The sequence below is a fragment of the Notechis scutatus genome, chromosome 5 (genome assembly GCF_049901735.1).
Source record: "Notechis scutatus isolate UNSWTSFEM ecotype Mainland chromosome 5, rNotScu1.2, whole genome shotgun sequence".
Classification (NCBI taxonomy): Eukaryota; Metazoa; Chordata; class Lepidosauria; order Squamata; family Elapidae; genus Notechis; species Notechis scutatus.
Genome location: NC_142013.1, coordinates 15,396,249 through 15,411,431, shown reverse-complemented (window position 1 = coordinate 15,411,431; position 15,183 = coordinate 15,396,249). Strand labels below are relative to the sequence as shown.

The 15,183-nt window shown below is 38.3% G+C and overlaps 1 protein-coding gene across 6 annotated transcripts in view; it reads left to right on the top strand.

Annotated features, from left to right (window-relative positions):
- Positions 1–15,183, top strand: part of TRPC6 (transient receptor potential cation channel subfamily C member 6) — a 73,541-nt gene that overhangs the window by 21,283 nt on the left and 37,075 nt on the right. The window contains exon 1 of one of the 6 annotated variants that reach the window (XM_026675606.2): positions 5,681–5,795. The exons of 4 other annotated variants lie outside the window; for them this stretch is intronic. In XM_026675606.2, the coding sequence (XP_026531391.2) occupies positions 5,782–5,795 (14 nt within the window). In that variant the 5' untranslated portion in view covers positions 5,681–5,781. Of the gene's footprint in view, positions 1–5,680; positions 5,796–15,183 lie in introns of those variants that run through there. One more of the 6 variants, XM_087966179.1, reaches the window with a different exon arrangement.

Genomic DNA, 15,183 nt, shown 5'->3' with positions numbered 1-15,183 from the left:
TAAGCGTAGTCAAGAAAACACCCCAACTTTTACATTTCACCATTTCACCAAACTTTCCGCACTCTTCCCCCCCCCCAAACAAAAAGCCCAATCTTCCCTCTCCCCTTTCTATGGCAGCCGGAAAGACAAGCAGAAGAAGGATTCTTGGAGGCTTACAAGTTTGCAATCCTGCTCTTTTCCTATGTGCTTACTGGCAGGATACTGAGCTGAATGTCCTGCTTATAACCAGAAGATGGTTCTCCTTCCATTTTCCTGGTAACCACAAACCATTGTTTGACATTACAGGCAAAATGGCAGTATTATGGTTTGTTAATAAGAGAACAAATGCAAAAAGTCTGAACTTGCACATTCTCTTTTTCACTCGAGCTATGAAAAGAAGAACTATGGGTGACATGATAGCAGTTTTCCAATATCTCAGGGGCTGCCACAAAGAAGAAGGAGTCACCTTATTCTCCAGAGCACCTGATGGCAGGACAAGAAGCAATGGGTGGAAACTAATCAAGGAGAGAAGCAACTTATAATTAAGGAGAAATTTCCCATCAGCTAGAATAATTAATCAGTGGAACAACTTGCCTCCAGAGGTTGTGAATGCTCCAACACTGGAAGTTTTTAAGAAGAGATTGGATAACCATTTGTCTGAAATGGTATAGGGTTTCCTGCCTAAGCAGGGGGTTGGACTAGAAGACCTCCAAGATCCCTTCTAACTAATAGTTTATTCTATTCTATTCCATTCCATTCCATTCCACCTGATAATTTCTAAACTTGGTTTGATATTGCATCAATCTCAGAGGAAATCAATAATATTAACTTTTCAGCAGAAATTAGTGAATTTATTGTACTGTTGAATGAATATGTGAGGAACACCAGAAAAATGTTTCCCGCTTCCTCCGTCCCAAATCAGTTTACATATGTTTAAGAACTTTTTTGTTATAAACGTAAAGTATAATACAGATTAAAGAAAAAAAGAGAACAGAAAGAAAGAATAAAACTTGCAAAGGAAAAAGAAGAAATGAACAAATGAAAAGAAAGCAAGAATATGATACAGATGTGTGTGTGTGGTGTTTGACTTCCAAACTTCATCACAAGTGTAAACAAATTTATGACTTTTCACCCCCTCTAAGGTTACAAAAATTGATCTTGTTCTGATCTAGGCTTCCCAAAAGCATGAAACCGACTTCTTGTCCCAATAAAACCCCTTTTATTTAGTTTACAGTGAATTCCTCTTCAGCAAAGTCCCAGCCAACAGACTTTCAAAAGATTTCATAACTACAGACCTTTATTAGGCTTGGAGAGCTGCCAGGCTGATATCTTCCAAACGCCACTCTGTAGCAGACAATACTTTGCAAGAATGCAGGAACAAATCTTCACCCTAATGAATTGAACTAATTGTCTCCTGCAAAACCCCAGTCTCCTTTCACTCCTCCCCTATGGGAGGGGCCATTCACTGTCCACCCGTGGCTTTACTCCCAAGTTGACCCTTCTTCCTTAGCTGTTCCCTTCTCCTGGCAGCTCTATGCATGTGCACACTGGGAACAGGCTCCAGCTGTTCTTCTGCCTCACTGATGTCCGACTCTGAAGGCAGCTGATAACTGTCAGACAGCCCTGGCCCCATCTCTGCCTCCAACACAGAGCACTTGTCAGAGCCTTCCCCAGACTCCAGGACTGGCCCATGTTCCTCCCCAAAATCCTCACTGTCTGTATCTGCTACCAGCTCCACTGTCCGCTGGAGGGTCTCAACAGATCTCCTCATCCCATATCTTATCTAAACAAATCCAAAAAATATCATTTTTTTCAGTTCCAGTGTCAGCAGAAACCCATAAAAAGTTGCCAGAGTAACAACATATCTTGTAATATAACTTGCATATAATGTATCTCCTGGGCTTTTCCACATCAAAGAAATGAAAGCATTACAGTAATTTGCAGTGATATAGTGCAAGTAATTACCCAACCTTCCTCTGTGTGTGCGATCAGCTAAAACCTTTACTAAAAGTACTAGTCAATTGCTGAAACGTTACTGATGATGGGATATATAGAATTATTTATATAAATAATATAGAAATAATATTATAATATGTGCCTTTCACATTATCTTTTGTGCCATATCTATCAACATTTTTTTCCTTGGACTTATTAAGGTTTGAAAGGAAAGTCACTAAAATCAAGGCTTTTACCGGAGATTTTCTCCAGATTCAGGTCTGCCATAGCTACACTATGTAAATAATTTCATGCCTTTAATGTTTTCTCAGCTTTAAGTGAAAAAACATAAATGCCCGTTTGTTTCAATGGATGACAACCACCAGGGAGCTTGTTAAGAGATGCTTTTAACACGTAGAGTGTATGGCTGCTAATGCTCCACATACAGAACCATTTCTGCTTGTTCGGCTGCTTTTGACTTCCTTTTCCGTTAAGGAAACTTTATAGTCACATACTTCTGAGGTCCAAGTTGAAATAAATGGCAGTTTTTGACCCACTATGTCAAACAGGAATCTCAATTTCAGTTAGCCTAAAATGAAATGCATTCACCACTCTACATGGGGATAATCTGCATTCTGATGTGGTTTGGGGGAAGGGAAAGGAGAGAAAAAAAAACATTCCAATTTACTGTAATTGAAGTACTGCACGTTTTTAAACTTAGCACCCATTTTGTGCCAGTTTTAAAAGAAACTTCAAATGTTTAGGCTCTGATTTTAGATGATTTATTGATTTAAAAGATTTAATGAGCCACAGTGGCACAGTGGTTAGAGTGCAGTACTTCAGGCTACTTCTGCTGACTGCCAGCTGCCTGCCAGATTCGCTTACCCACCACGTGATTCACTTAACAATTGTGCAAAAAAGATAATAAATTGTGTGTGATTCACTTAGCAACTTCCTTGTTTAGCAATGGAAATTCTGGCCCCAATTATGGTCGTATGTTGGGCACTATCAGTGGTGGTATTCAGTTTTTTTTTACTACCAGTTCTGTGGGCGTGGCTTGGTGGGCATGATGTGGCTTGGTGGGCGTGGCAGGGGAAGGATACTGTAAAATCCCCATTCCCTCCCCACCCCACTAACCTGATTTCCAGCTCCGTTCTCCTATGCAAGGCAACAACAAAAAAAGATCCAGCCTATCAGCTGGGACTCGGGAGGCAGAGAATAGATGGGGTGGGGCCAATCAGAGGTGGTATTTGCCAGTTCTCCGAAACACTCAAAATTTCCACTACTGGTTCTCCAGAACCTGTCAGAACTGGCTGAATACCACCTCTGGGCACTATGCATATAGATTAAGAGAAAATAGGTACCAACCAAATAGGAAGTAACCATGAGTAATTTTCTAATAATTACCAATGTATAAATGTTAAGAAAAATACTGTAACTGATTTACCTATATTAGAAATGTTAGAAAGAGCCCCGAGAAATGACTTGTTTCCTTAAAATAATGTGTTAAAGGTTTCAGAAATGTTTAGCACAGAACAATTGAAGAAGTTTAATTGTTTTCAGACTAATATTAGTAAATAAAAATAGCAAAAGTGTTGACTCATAAATATAAACTGGTGCTTCATGAATTCTAAGTAAATGGTGCAAGATGAAAAAGTTATTTAAGGCATAAAAAACCTACAGCTGTATCCCATAGATGGTAACAAACCAAAGATAGTGTTAATATCAAAACCACAAGCCAAAGCAAGTGAACCAAAAAATGGCTTATATGATTAACTTGGTGGAATCATTTGGACAGCACACCAGTATATTAATGCTTGGTATGTTTAGCATGTGTATGGACTTAGCACCATCTCACCTTATGATGAATAAGATTTTGAATTCTTAAATTGTATTAAATATTGAATATGTACAGTTAAATATTTGAAGCAGTAATGAGGAGGTGATAAGCCACCTGGGAAAGCCAAGGGAAATCATCAAAACCATTAAAAAGTGAAACTTGGAATATTTCAGACATGTGATGCAACACCCGGAAAAATATGACATCCTTCACTTAATCCTCCAAAGAAAGATAAGGTCCAGGAAGAAGAAGAATATTGTGGCTTCAAAATCTAAGGGACTGCTTTGGACAAAACTCAGCAGCACTTTTTCATGCGGCTGTTGATAAAAATAGGATCACCAAAATGGTCGCCAACATCCGATGATGAATATGGCACAACAAGAAGTTAAATATTGTATTAGTCTGCCTTGTGTGTCTTTTGCTAAATAATGTTCTAAAATGAAAATGAAAATGGGTTTCAAGGATTCCTATACCAAAATTCTGTTAGAACAGAATCAATAATGCTGTCCATACAGAATTGCAGCCTTGCATTGCTTAAAAAAAAGCATTGTGTGTTACAGAAGATTAGCAGGCAGCCAGTTAGCCCTGTGGTACTGAACATAATGAAATGCAGCTAGATGGGTCTTTCTTCTAACATTATCCCAGTATTGGTTACCATTCTCAAAGGATTGCCTTAGCTCTTAGCATCTTGCAGTTATCGTGTTGCTATTCCCACTGGCAGCAGCATATGTTGATACACTTATTACCATCGAGAGTGCATAGTTCACAATTTGCTTAATTGGACTGCCCTCTTTCAAAGAGGGAGGATAAATACTCCGTTCTTCTTGCGATGGTCCTTAAAGAGCTACCGACTGATGCTGAAGCAATGTTTCAGAACATCTCTGCTTAAGAGGCCAACTCTAGTGACTGCTATTGGTGCTCTGCCTTCAGTTTCTAAACCTTGGATTATCTCTCCATGGCTTCCTACAGCAAATAACTAAACTCCATCCATTCTGAGATTAAAGGTATGCTTTACTGTCCCAGCATTTCTGCTGAGATGTATCTCCCATGTACTACCAAGATGATTCTTTAGGAAATTATCTGGATAGGCGGGTCTATAGGATGATGGTGTGAAGTGCATGCCTTTTGTTCAGAAGTTGTTCAGCACCCCTGGTTTAAAGATAGTCAAGAAAAGCTAAGCAAAGCCATAGAGAGGAGCTGCCAGTCCAAGCAGATAATATTAGGTGAGTTGAAGAAATGGTTCAGTGGATTAATAGCTTTGTGTTTGATTTTAATAAACCAACCTACTTGGCTCAATCCCGAAAGCAAGAGAGAAACATCACTAATGGAGAGCTTTAAAATTTTAGGGATTAATTTGAAAAAAATGGGGTGGTGTGACCAAATAGGGTGTTAATTACATGTGATTAATTGGTGTGCACTTTTAAAAAATAGATTGTAAGAAAGTTATCCTGGAAGACTGAGCAAGTAGCAAGACCAAATTCTATCTCCACATTCCTTTTCTGATGTTTCGTTATATCAGTGGATGTTATGAATCTCTGTGAGGTCTTGTTTGTGTGCTTTGGATTGTCAAGTTGACATGTATGATAACATATGCCTTTATTTTTGTTCAATACAACCAACAGAGATCATTTTAGTCTTTTAGGGAAGGTATATTTTAGAAACTGGCATAAAGCAAAATAACCACTCTAGAAACCAATTAAAGAATTCTGCTCCTGCATTTCTTTGTTTCATTAAAATAATGCCAAATACTAATATGGAAGTCTCAGCAATGAAAAGCTCTGTAGCGCAGTGGACTTTATGTATCTGTGCCTACTCTGAGTTCCGTGTTGCGATCTGATTTATAGTAGATGGTACAATATTTATTGTAAACACCAGTTTGGTGCTAAAGAAAAATTAATAGTTTTTTTCTGTTCTAGGAGTGAAATCTTGGTGCAGCCGAAATCAGTGGCAAGTTGCTTGAGACACCGTTATTATTTCTTGGCATACTGTATATTGTTTGGGAAATAATTAACACTACAATCCTATGCATGTCTACCCAGAAGTAAGTCCTTCTTGTGGGTCCAATTTATTGGTTGTATACATAAATATGTAGAATGATGCATCCAGATGAAGTTAGTAAGTTGGTAAAAAACAAATACTCCAATAAATAATTTTCATTTAAATTCCTGGAGTTTTTAAAAACAAATTGCTGATAATACTGTCTGTAAAATAGGGAAAATTAGTATTTCTGTTTCCCCTGAACTTTAGATTGGTAAAAGTATTCTTAATATAATTTCTCATATTTATTTATCATAGTTCCTGAACTTGCAATACTGGAATTTAGTTAAAGAAAGAATATGGAATATACAGCCCACATGCAAAGATCCAGTTTTCCCTTTTGCCCATCTTTGCACCCAACCAAGGATAAGGGTTTGAATAGTATGTAGCATTGTTTTCCTTTAGTTTTAATGATATAGTCTTCCAAGTCTGATTATGTTCTACATTGTCCCCCTTCTTATGCTCCTCTGAATTAGGGAGGTGTCATTCTGGGCTCATTCCTAATATTATCTGGATATTCTGGACTTAAAAATGTTTTTAACTCTATTGCTTAGGCATCATCTTCCTGTCAAGGTTATCTTCTTTATTCTACAAGGAATTATTGATACAGGTGGCAAATACAGATTGTCTTTTTTTTAATTAAATCTTGGGAGGTCTTGCAATTGTATAATTTCATTCAATTCACAAGTTTATAGGATTCGTATCTCAAGGCTTGCTAAATTTTAGACAGGAATGCCAAAATATCATGAGATTTAGTAATTTCCTAAGATTTTGGCTATTTTATTCATTTATTACATTTTTTAAAAAATTACATTTGTTTTCACATAATATTTATGTCCATTTGAAAAGGAGCACATGTACACCACTGCCTATTGTTTATGGATGGTTTGCCAACTTTCTGTGCCAATGCTTTATTTCTTCATTTATTAGATTTTATCCTGCCTCTTATTATTTTTATAAATAACTTAGGGCAACAAATGTACATAATACTCTTTCTTCCTTCTATTTTTCCCCACAACAACAATTCTATGAAGTGAGAAAAAGAGATTGGCCCAAAGCCATCCAGCCAACTTTCATGACTAAGGTGGGACTAGAACTCACAGTCTCCTGGTTTGTAGCTTCATACTTAAACTGGCTTTCCACATAAACTTTTTGTGATCTAAATAAAGGAAAAAGCTGGGAATTACTGCCTTAGGAGATCCCCATGTGTGTGTCCTCCCCCCAATATATATGCTGCTACAGCTAGAAAGTTGCTGATCTTTAGTCTATTAAAGACTTATTAATTTTCAAAGTTCATTTCCTAAAGTTATAATGTTAACTTCTGGATCTGAGTATTGTTCAAAAACATTGCAATTTTTGTATTTGAAATCCCCAGGATTTTTGTTTAGTTGAGTAAAACCAATTCTTCTACACACTTTGATATAAATTTAATTGGCAACTCCATTTGAAAGAGTTTACAAATAAGCATTTCTGACCATTTAGAACTGATCTCTAATGCACTTATAATTGTGGGAGAAATGGGACTTTTCAGCAAAATGCCTTATTTACAAAATAAATGGGTTTGAATAAGTCTATTAAATTGTAATGGAAAGTCCATTAGTATGACTTATATTGTTTATTCCAAGAAAACAGTGGCATTGTGACATAATGCCAGGGGTGGGAGTCAAATTTAACAACCGGTTCTGTGGGCACGGCCTAATTTGTGGGTGTGGCTTGGTTGTCATGTGGCTTGCTGACTGGGCATGGCTTGGTGGTCATGTGACTGCTGGGTGTGGCTTGTAAGTAAATATTATAAATATTTATGTAAATATTGATTTTTTTTAATAAAAAAGCAATTTTTACCCAAAATCAGGCAAAGCAGGCAGGCAGATTGAGTTGCTTACAGAATCAGATTCACTCAGAGATCTACCATTCTGCAATCTGAGTCTGTCGCATAAAATTTGCTAACAAGCAAAGTCACAAAATTAATGCACAAAATTAATGTATGTAAATATTGAATTTTTTTATAAAAAACAAAGAGCAACTTTTACCCAAAATCAGGCAAACCAGGCAGGCAGATTGAGTTGCTCACAGAATCACAGATCTACCATTCTTCAATTTGCTACCTGAGTCTTTACTGAAACACAGAAGCTTCAGTCCTAAGGGAGGTTCAGCTCTGCTTTTAGATTAGCTAGAAAGCAAGCAATCCAACAATTTCTTGCTTTCTAGCTAATCTAAATCTCCCGGCACAGCAGAGGAGAAAAAAAAGGAAAAATAGCAACTTACCAAAGCAGGCGAGTTTGATGGCGGGCGGAGAGGGGTGGGGCCAGCCATTGGCACGATTTGCCAGTTCTCCAAACTGCACAGAATTGTAACAACCGGTTCTATAGACCAGTGATCCCCAACCTTTTTTATGCCGCGGCCCGGTACCGGCATCAGCTGGGCGCCGCGCCCGGTGGCATCAACTGGGCGCCGCCATCTTTTTTGACGAAAAGTGCTTCCGGTGACCTCACGGGAAGCACTTTTTCATCAAAAAGATGGCGGCGCTTAGCGCTCGGTGAGCTTTTTCGGTAGAAATGGCTTTCTACCGGAAAGCTCACGAGCTGAGCGCCATCTTTTGATGAAAAGTGCTTCCGTGAGCTTTCTACCCGAAAAGCTCACTGGAAGCACTTTTTATCAAAAAGATGGCGGCGCCAGCAACCAGCGGCCCGGTAAGACTTGTTCCGCGGACCGGTACCGTCCGCTGGACCGGCGGTTGGGGACCCCTGCTATAGACCACGTAGAATCCCACTCCTGCATAATGCTCAGAAACCACAATTGGATTAATGCAGTTGCTGAGAACAACTCTTAAACATGGATTTGCTACATTTTTCTTAGTGTTGGTCCTGCTTGCAGGACCCTCTTCTTATGCACTGTAGTTGCCTGTTTACACAGCAAAGTCATAAGGGTTTATTTTACAGCCAATTATATGCAGAACCTGACACTGATTGGGGCTGAATGGCTCAAGGTCACCTAGATCAGGGGTCTCCAACCTTGGCAACCTTAAGCCTGGTGGACTTCAACTCCCTGGGGAATTTTGGGAGTTGAAGTCCACCAGGCTTAAAGTTGCCAAGGTTGGAGATCTCTGACCTAGCTGTTTTCTGTGCCTAAGGGAGGACTACAGGTAGTTCTCTATTAATGACAAGTTGCCTAACAACCATTGGAAATTACAACAGGCTTGAAAAGTTTCTTACAATCCCTCTTAAAGTAATGACTGCCACACGACTTCCAACAGTTATGTAATCATATTTCAAGCGCTTGTCAGCCAGCTTGGTTTACAACTGGTTGCAGTATTGCTCAGTCAAATGATCATGTTTTGTGATTTTTTTTGCCATTTCCTAGCAAAAATAACAGCAAAAAGCACCTCCTGGATAATCTGGATTCGGATTTACAACCACCTGATTCACTTAACAAACCATGGTGACTTGCTTAACAATCATTGTAAAATGGTCATAAAATTGAGTCTGGTCACATGATGACTGGATTTATGACCTTAGTGACTTACAAACAAAATTCCAGGCTTAGTTGTGGTAATAAATCAAGGACTATCGGTACAACAAGGGTCTCCCATCCAGCACGTCAACCACTACATCAGAATGGCTCTCTTGTCCTTTTCCTGTAGCTTCAGTCCAAAACATGTCGTCCTTATCAAAGATGCCTTTTTTTTAATCTGTGGGACAAAATATGTGAAACTCTTGGGATCATACTTAGTTTTACATTCTGTATATAAACTACCATTCCACAAGATTCTGATCTTATATTTTGTTGCCCAAGTTGCTTTTCTATCTCTGATTTCTCAGATCTACTGCCATTTGGATTCCTGCTGTTCTGCATCTTCTGTCCACTCTTGAAAGATACTTTATTCTGTCCCCTAATAATACCAGTGTATTCAAAGTCATTGTCACCTGGAATTGATGGTCATTAAGAATTATTATGGTTGGTCACACAGTCAGCCAGGTGCTTAGACTGGCATTTGGTATTTTTATCCAGCTATCAAGTGCTTCCCAAGGACCTGGGATAGGCAGATATGGATGTTTGATGCTCTTAGAGGTGTTATTACAGGATGTAACCTGTTCCTAGCAAAGTTGCCCTTTGCAATTGACTGATGGTCATTTTGTCAATGTCAATGGTGTTAAATGATGCTCCAGCTGTTTTGGGATTGCACTAAAAATATTACCATTAGTACTGCCTTTGCTTTCTCTTGTCACACAATCATTTCTTTTGCTGGGCTTTGTTCTTTGTGATGATGGTGGTGGTGGTGATTTATCACTTTAAAGCAACCACCAATCAATACCATCACTTTATTACCAAACTCCTAAATGCATTTGCACTGATTTCTTTTTGGCAGAAAAGTGTTTCCTAAAGACAAATGAAATAGGAAGAGCTGTTTGCATTTGTGTATGTAGTGGGATTCTTTGATAATCTGTAACACTGTATTTTTCCTCTTGCTAAACTTAGAACCCACAATCAATATCAGGACTTGAATAATTGTAAGCTAGGTATCTCCTCAGATAAATTTGCAGTGAAAAGAATTGGTTGGTTTTCCATTCCACCATTGCAAATATTTTGATATTTTCTGCTTTGAAATTTTAAAAAGTTTTTTTTTTTAAAGAAAACGAGCAGGAAAACAAAGTTTTTGGCAGGTCATAAGTAAAGAGCACATTTTGCCTCTATTTTCCCCAAAGAGAATGATAGACATTCATATATCTGGGGGGAAGGAAATGGCATTTACTCAAAACCAGAGACTATGGTAAGGAAGGGTTATTTCTACAGAGAAAAAAACTCATTGTCTGAAATGAGCAACATGATTGTTTTTAGCCATTAGTATTCTGGATTACAATATGTAATATAATGATTTATATGAGATAAAAAAAACCACATCATTGTATGGCCCAGACCTCAATTACTTCCATAAGATATGTTGATGGCTACTAGCTTAGATTTTGAAAATGACTAGACAAATACAGGAGACAAAGACTAAGGATTAACTGTGGACAATTCTGCTTTGAAGATTTTCTGGTTATCTTCATATTTTATAGAATTACCTTCTCCAATCTGGTGCCTTCCAAATGTATTCTGCCATAGTTGCCACCTAGAGAGGTTTAAAAAAATGCAGCCACCCATTTTATAAAGTGAAATTCAACATAACTGGAACATGCTATAATAGAACTGACAGGAGTAACTGTAAACCTAGAATTCAATTTGGATGCACCTGTTTTTTATCCTGTTGATGCTGCTGCTGCTAAAGTTTTAGAGCACTGGAAATAGCTGAATAGACTATTGGGGTTAGGTGTGTCTGCTTGTGTACATTGCTTACAATTGGCACTGGCAACTCCATTGCTAAGCACTGGTGTTTCTAAGCAATGTGATGTCATTTCCCATTTGGTGATTAAGTGAATCACCGTGGTTGTTAGACTACAATTTGCAAATTTTTACTTTCATGTTCTCCATTAACTCTGCTTATAATTTTGAATGCCGTAAGTAAAGACTATCTGTATTAAAATGCATGCACCATTTCTAGAAAACAAATTACATAGCAATTACAAACTTTTGCAGAGTTTCATGTACTCCCAAACAATGACAGTGAAGCTTTTAGAAAAAAAATGCAGAATACTTAAAATAGATTAAAATGGGACTACTGTATATAGGGGAATGTCTAGTTGAATCTTCTCTGGGATCACAATTCATTAAAGCCTCTTTAAATAAGAAGCATTAGTATACTTAGCCCTTTGTGATCACTACATAGCAATCCCTTTATAATTTAACAAAGTATAGGTATGTAATTGCAAATGGGAATTACATTTTGAAATTTTATTGGTCAGAATTTATTTACACAGCTCATGTCTTTTAACATGTTTTAAAAACACATTCATTGTAAGAAAATCTTAACTGCTAATGTGCTTTTTGCTATTAAAAGAACATGCAGTTTATATTTCCAATAGATCTCCGACACACCAGTCTTTCTCCAGTATGATTATAGACATACGGTGTGTTTTGAATTTTAGATCAAAAGGTTAATATATTTTATTATCTGCAAGTGTATAGAAGTGGGAAGCTTTAAAAAAAGGACTGCGGATAGTGCATTTTATCTGACATTTCAAACAGAGATAAATGATTTCATTTAATACTACCTTGTATATTTAGCTATGTGGTGTTAGAAGTGCACTGGTTCACCAAGAGTGAAAAATAAAGAAAAATAAGCTCAGTGAGAATCGTTAAACATACTCAGTGCAGAGCCAACTCTGCCTGGATGGGGGAAAATGAGTATTCTGCTGAAGCCCACACATCTTCATATTGCTAAGTTTGAGAAACACTGGTATATACAGCACAATCTCCTGAATCATAGAGTACATGCCTCAAATAGTTGCTAGAGGGTAATGGTATCAGAAGACTGTCCATACTTGTGAGCTTCTTGAATGCCTCTAACCAATCCAGTGGGGCTGGGCTGGGCTGAGCTGTGGGGTCCCAGTCCTTTGGGAGCTCGAGGGCTGGGCGCTAGAGCTCTGGACAGTCTGCGCCGCCATCTGGGGGTCCTCCATGTGGCCTGAGAGGGACTGCAAGGCTCCTCTGGAAGAGAAGGGTTTGGCACTCTCCATGGTCTCATCTTCCTCTGCTGGAGACAATGGATCCCCCCCAAGCCCAACCAGGGCTGCCACAGGTGCCCCCACCCACGAGTGATGTCGAGCTGGCCACGCCCACCTTGCCCGCCCTCCCTGGCCACATTCCCCTGGCCAAGCCCTCCTGGCCTCCTGAGGTCAAACACAACCCCAGTGTGGCCTGCAATGAAATTGAGTTTGAGACCCCTGCTCTAAACTGTTCTCTCTCTCTCTGACATAGAATACTGGATTAGAGTGGTGGTATTTTACCAGTTCAGCCCGGTTCTGCCGAGCCGGTAGCAGCGACGAGCAGTGGAGACCGAACCGATTCTCTCCGCCACTCTGCTGTTGGGCCCACCTGCCCACCAGGGCTCCCCTACTCACCTTTATTCCCTGCTTTTGAAACTCAGCTGCTTTGTGCGGCATAGCGGAGTGCTGCGCGGCAGCTGCTGAAGCAACCAGGAGAGTGCAGGCTTGCAGGAGGTGCATTGCACAAACGCCTCTGCGCCTGTGCAAAGTGTGTGTTTGGTGCACACGCACACGCAAAGTGTGTGCGCATGTGCAAAGCGCACCGAACCGGTGGTAAAACTTTTTGAATCCCACCACTGGATTAGATGTCCCAAAGGTGCTTTCTGCTTTTTCTTTTAAAAAGACGTTTCGCTTCTCATCCAACAAGCTTCTTGGATGAGAAGCAAAACGTCTTCAAAGAAAACCCAAGAAAGTCCAGTTGCCTCATGAAAAAAAGCACCTTTGGAACAACCGTGATCTGGATCAGGGGTCTCCAACCTTGGCAACTTTAAGACTTGTGGAGGAATTCTGGGAGTTGAAGTCCACAAGTCTTAAAGTTGCCAAGGTTGGAGACCCCTGATCTGGATGACTGACTGAGAATCTCCATAGACAGCTGTATTAGATGGGTTTGAATTTCCTTCTATTGTTAATTGGTCAAATGTATCTATCCTAGTATTATTAGTGTTAGTATTATTAGTATAATCCTAGTATTCATGTCAGTTTTATTTCAGTCAGATGCTGATTACTCTCCTATTTTTGAAAAAGTTGTAATAAATACCCATCAAGTTAGAGTTATTTTCTCTAGCAAGACATACATTTTAATAGAATTGAATAAGCTTGCCAATTGCTCTATTTCCATATGGTTGCAAAGTTTCGGTGATAACCCTTCCACGACTGTCCTCCGGGTATTTGCATTCCATGTGAGTCACGTGCTTCATTTGTTAAAATTTCACAAATTTGTCTGCTTTAGAGGAATTATCTTCATTTTCTTTGTAAGTCTGGATAGGGAGTGAATTTTGTTCTGTGTTGGGATGCAATGACTTTTTGGCAGGAAAATGTCTGCAATTCTAACTTTCCAAGTTTTATTTCAAAGCAAGGTATTTCAGCTTAAGAATTTGACTCTAAAAAAGTTCTTCAGATTTTTTTTTAATTTGAAAAGATTGTCTTGCAAGTATACTTCGCAGTGCATATATTATAATATTTAAATGTTCTGGGAAGGGTAGTGAACAAAGTGAATTGAAATTGAAGTTTCTGTAGATAACATAAGCAAATTTTCATCAGCTGTAATCATTACTATAATGATTACTAGGCAGTTTTTAAAATATAAAGCTTAAGCCAACATTTATGAACTTTAATTTATGAGCAAAATGTCCAGATCTGACAGCCTTTTAAAAACTAAACTATTCTTTCTGAATTTTCCAATTTTCATTTAAGTCTCTGGTGCCAATCTGAGATGATATTGGAGCTTCTAATATATTATTACAGGTATATTTTTACAGTTCCAAGAAAATGCGGTGTTTTGAAAGCCACTGATTAAATAGAGATCAGGTTTTAAAAGAATTATCCGATTGACCCTCCATACATTCTTTGTATGCCTGGAAAAAATAATTTTCAAAGAAAGAACATGTAATTGCAATCAGATGAAGAGGTAATTACAATGACATTGATTTAAGTGGAAATTAAATGCAAATGAGTACATAGGATGAATCAGTAGCAAAGATTGCTTTCAGCAGTTTTCATTCTCTCTTTAAGGTATTATTTTAGTTCTACTGAATGTAAAAAAACACTCAAATGCAGGCAACTTCCTATAGGTGCTTATTTAGTACATATTACTTAGATAGATGCTCTTATCACAGCTTAAACAGGCAGAATTAATTTTGGTCCCATCATTGCAAAACTGCTCTCAACAATTAAAACGTGATAAAGCTAGGCATTTAAATATGCATTTTGAGAAAATTTTGAGAAAAAAATACGTAAAAATTTAAACATATAAATTGCATAAATACACAGCTTGAAATAGACTAGTGTAAAAAAGTATATGATATCAAGTGTGAAACAGTGCGAAGACTAGAAATAAATTCAATCATTTCTACTGGTTATTAGAGGAAACAATTTCAATACACAAAATTTAAACCTTTTAATGCTATTTGCACCGTTTTCCAGCCTTTGTGGGGTCCTTGGTGCTCTCTGAACTTAATCGGTTTCAATGTAGATTATTTCATTATCCAACTAGTTAATATCATCCTTCCAGCAGAACAAAGGCCAAACCATGGTTATCATGAACAGATCATAATATATACAAAAAGCCGAAGAATTACTGGAAGACAAAACCTAGCACTAATGATGTTACCTGGTTGAGTATTGAAACATCTACAAGAAATCAGCCAAACTCAGAGACCACCAACCCTCAGTTCAACCCTGAGTTACAAATACTCTTTCCTGAGCTTGTTTATCTATACCAGGAGTCCCCAAACTTGGCAACTTTAAGAC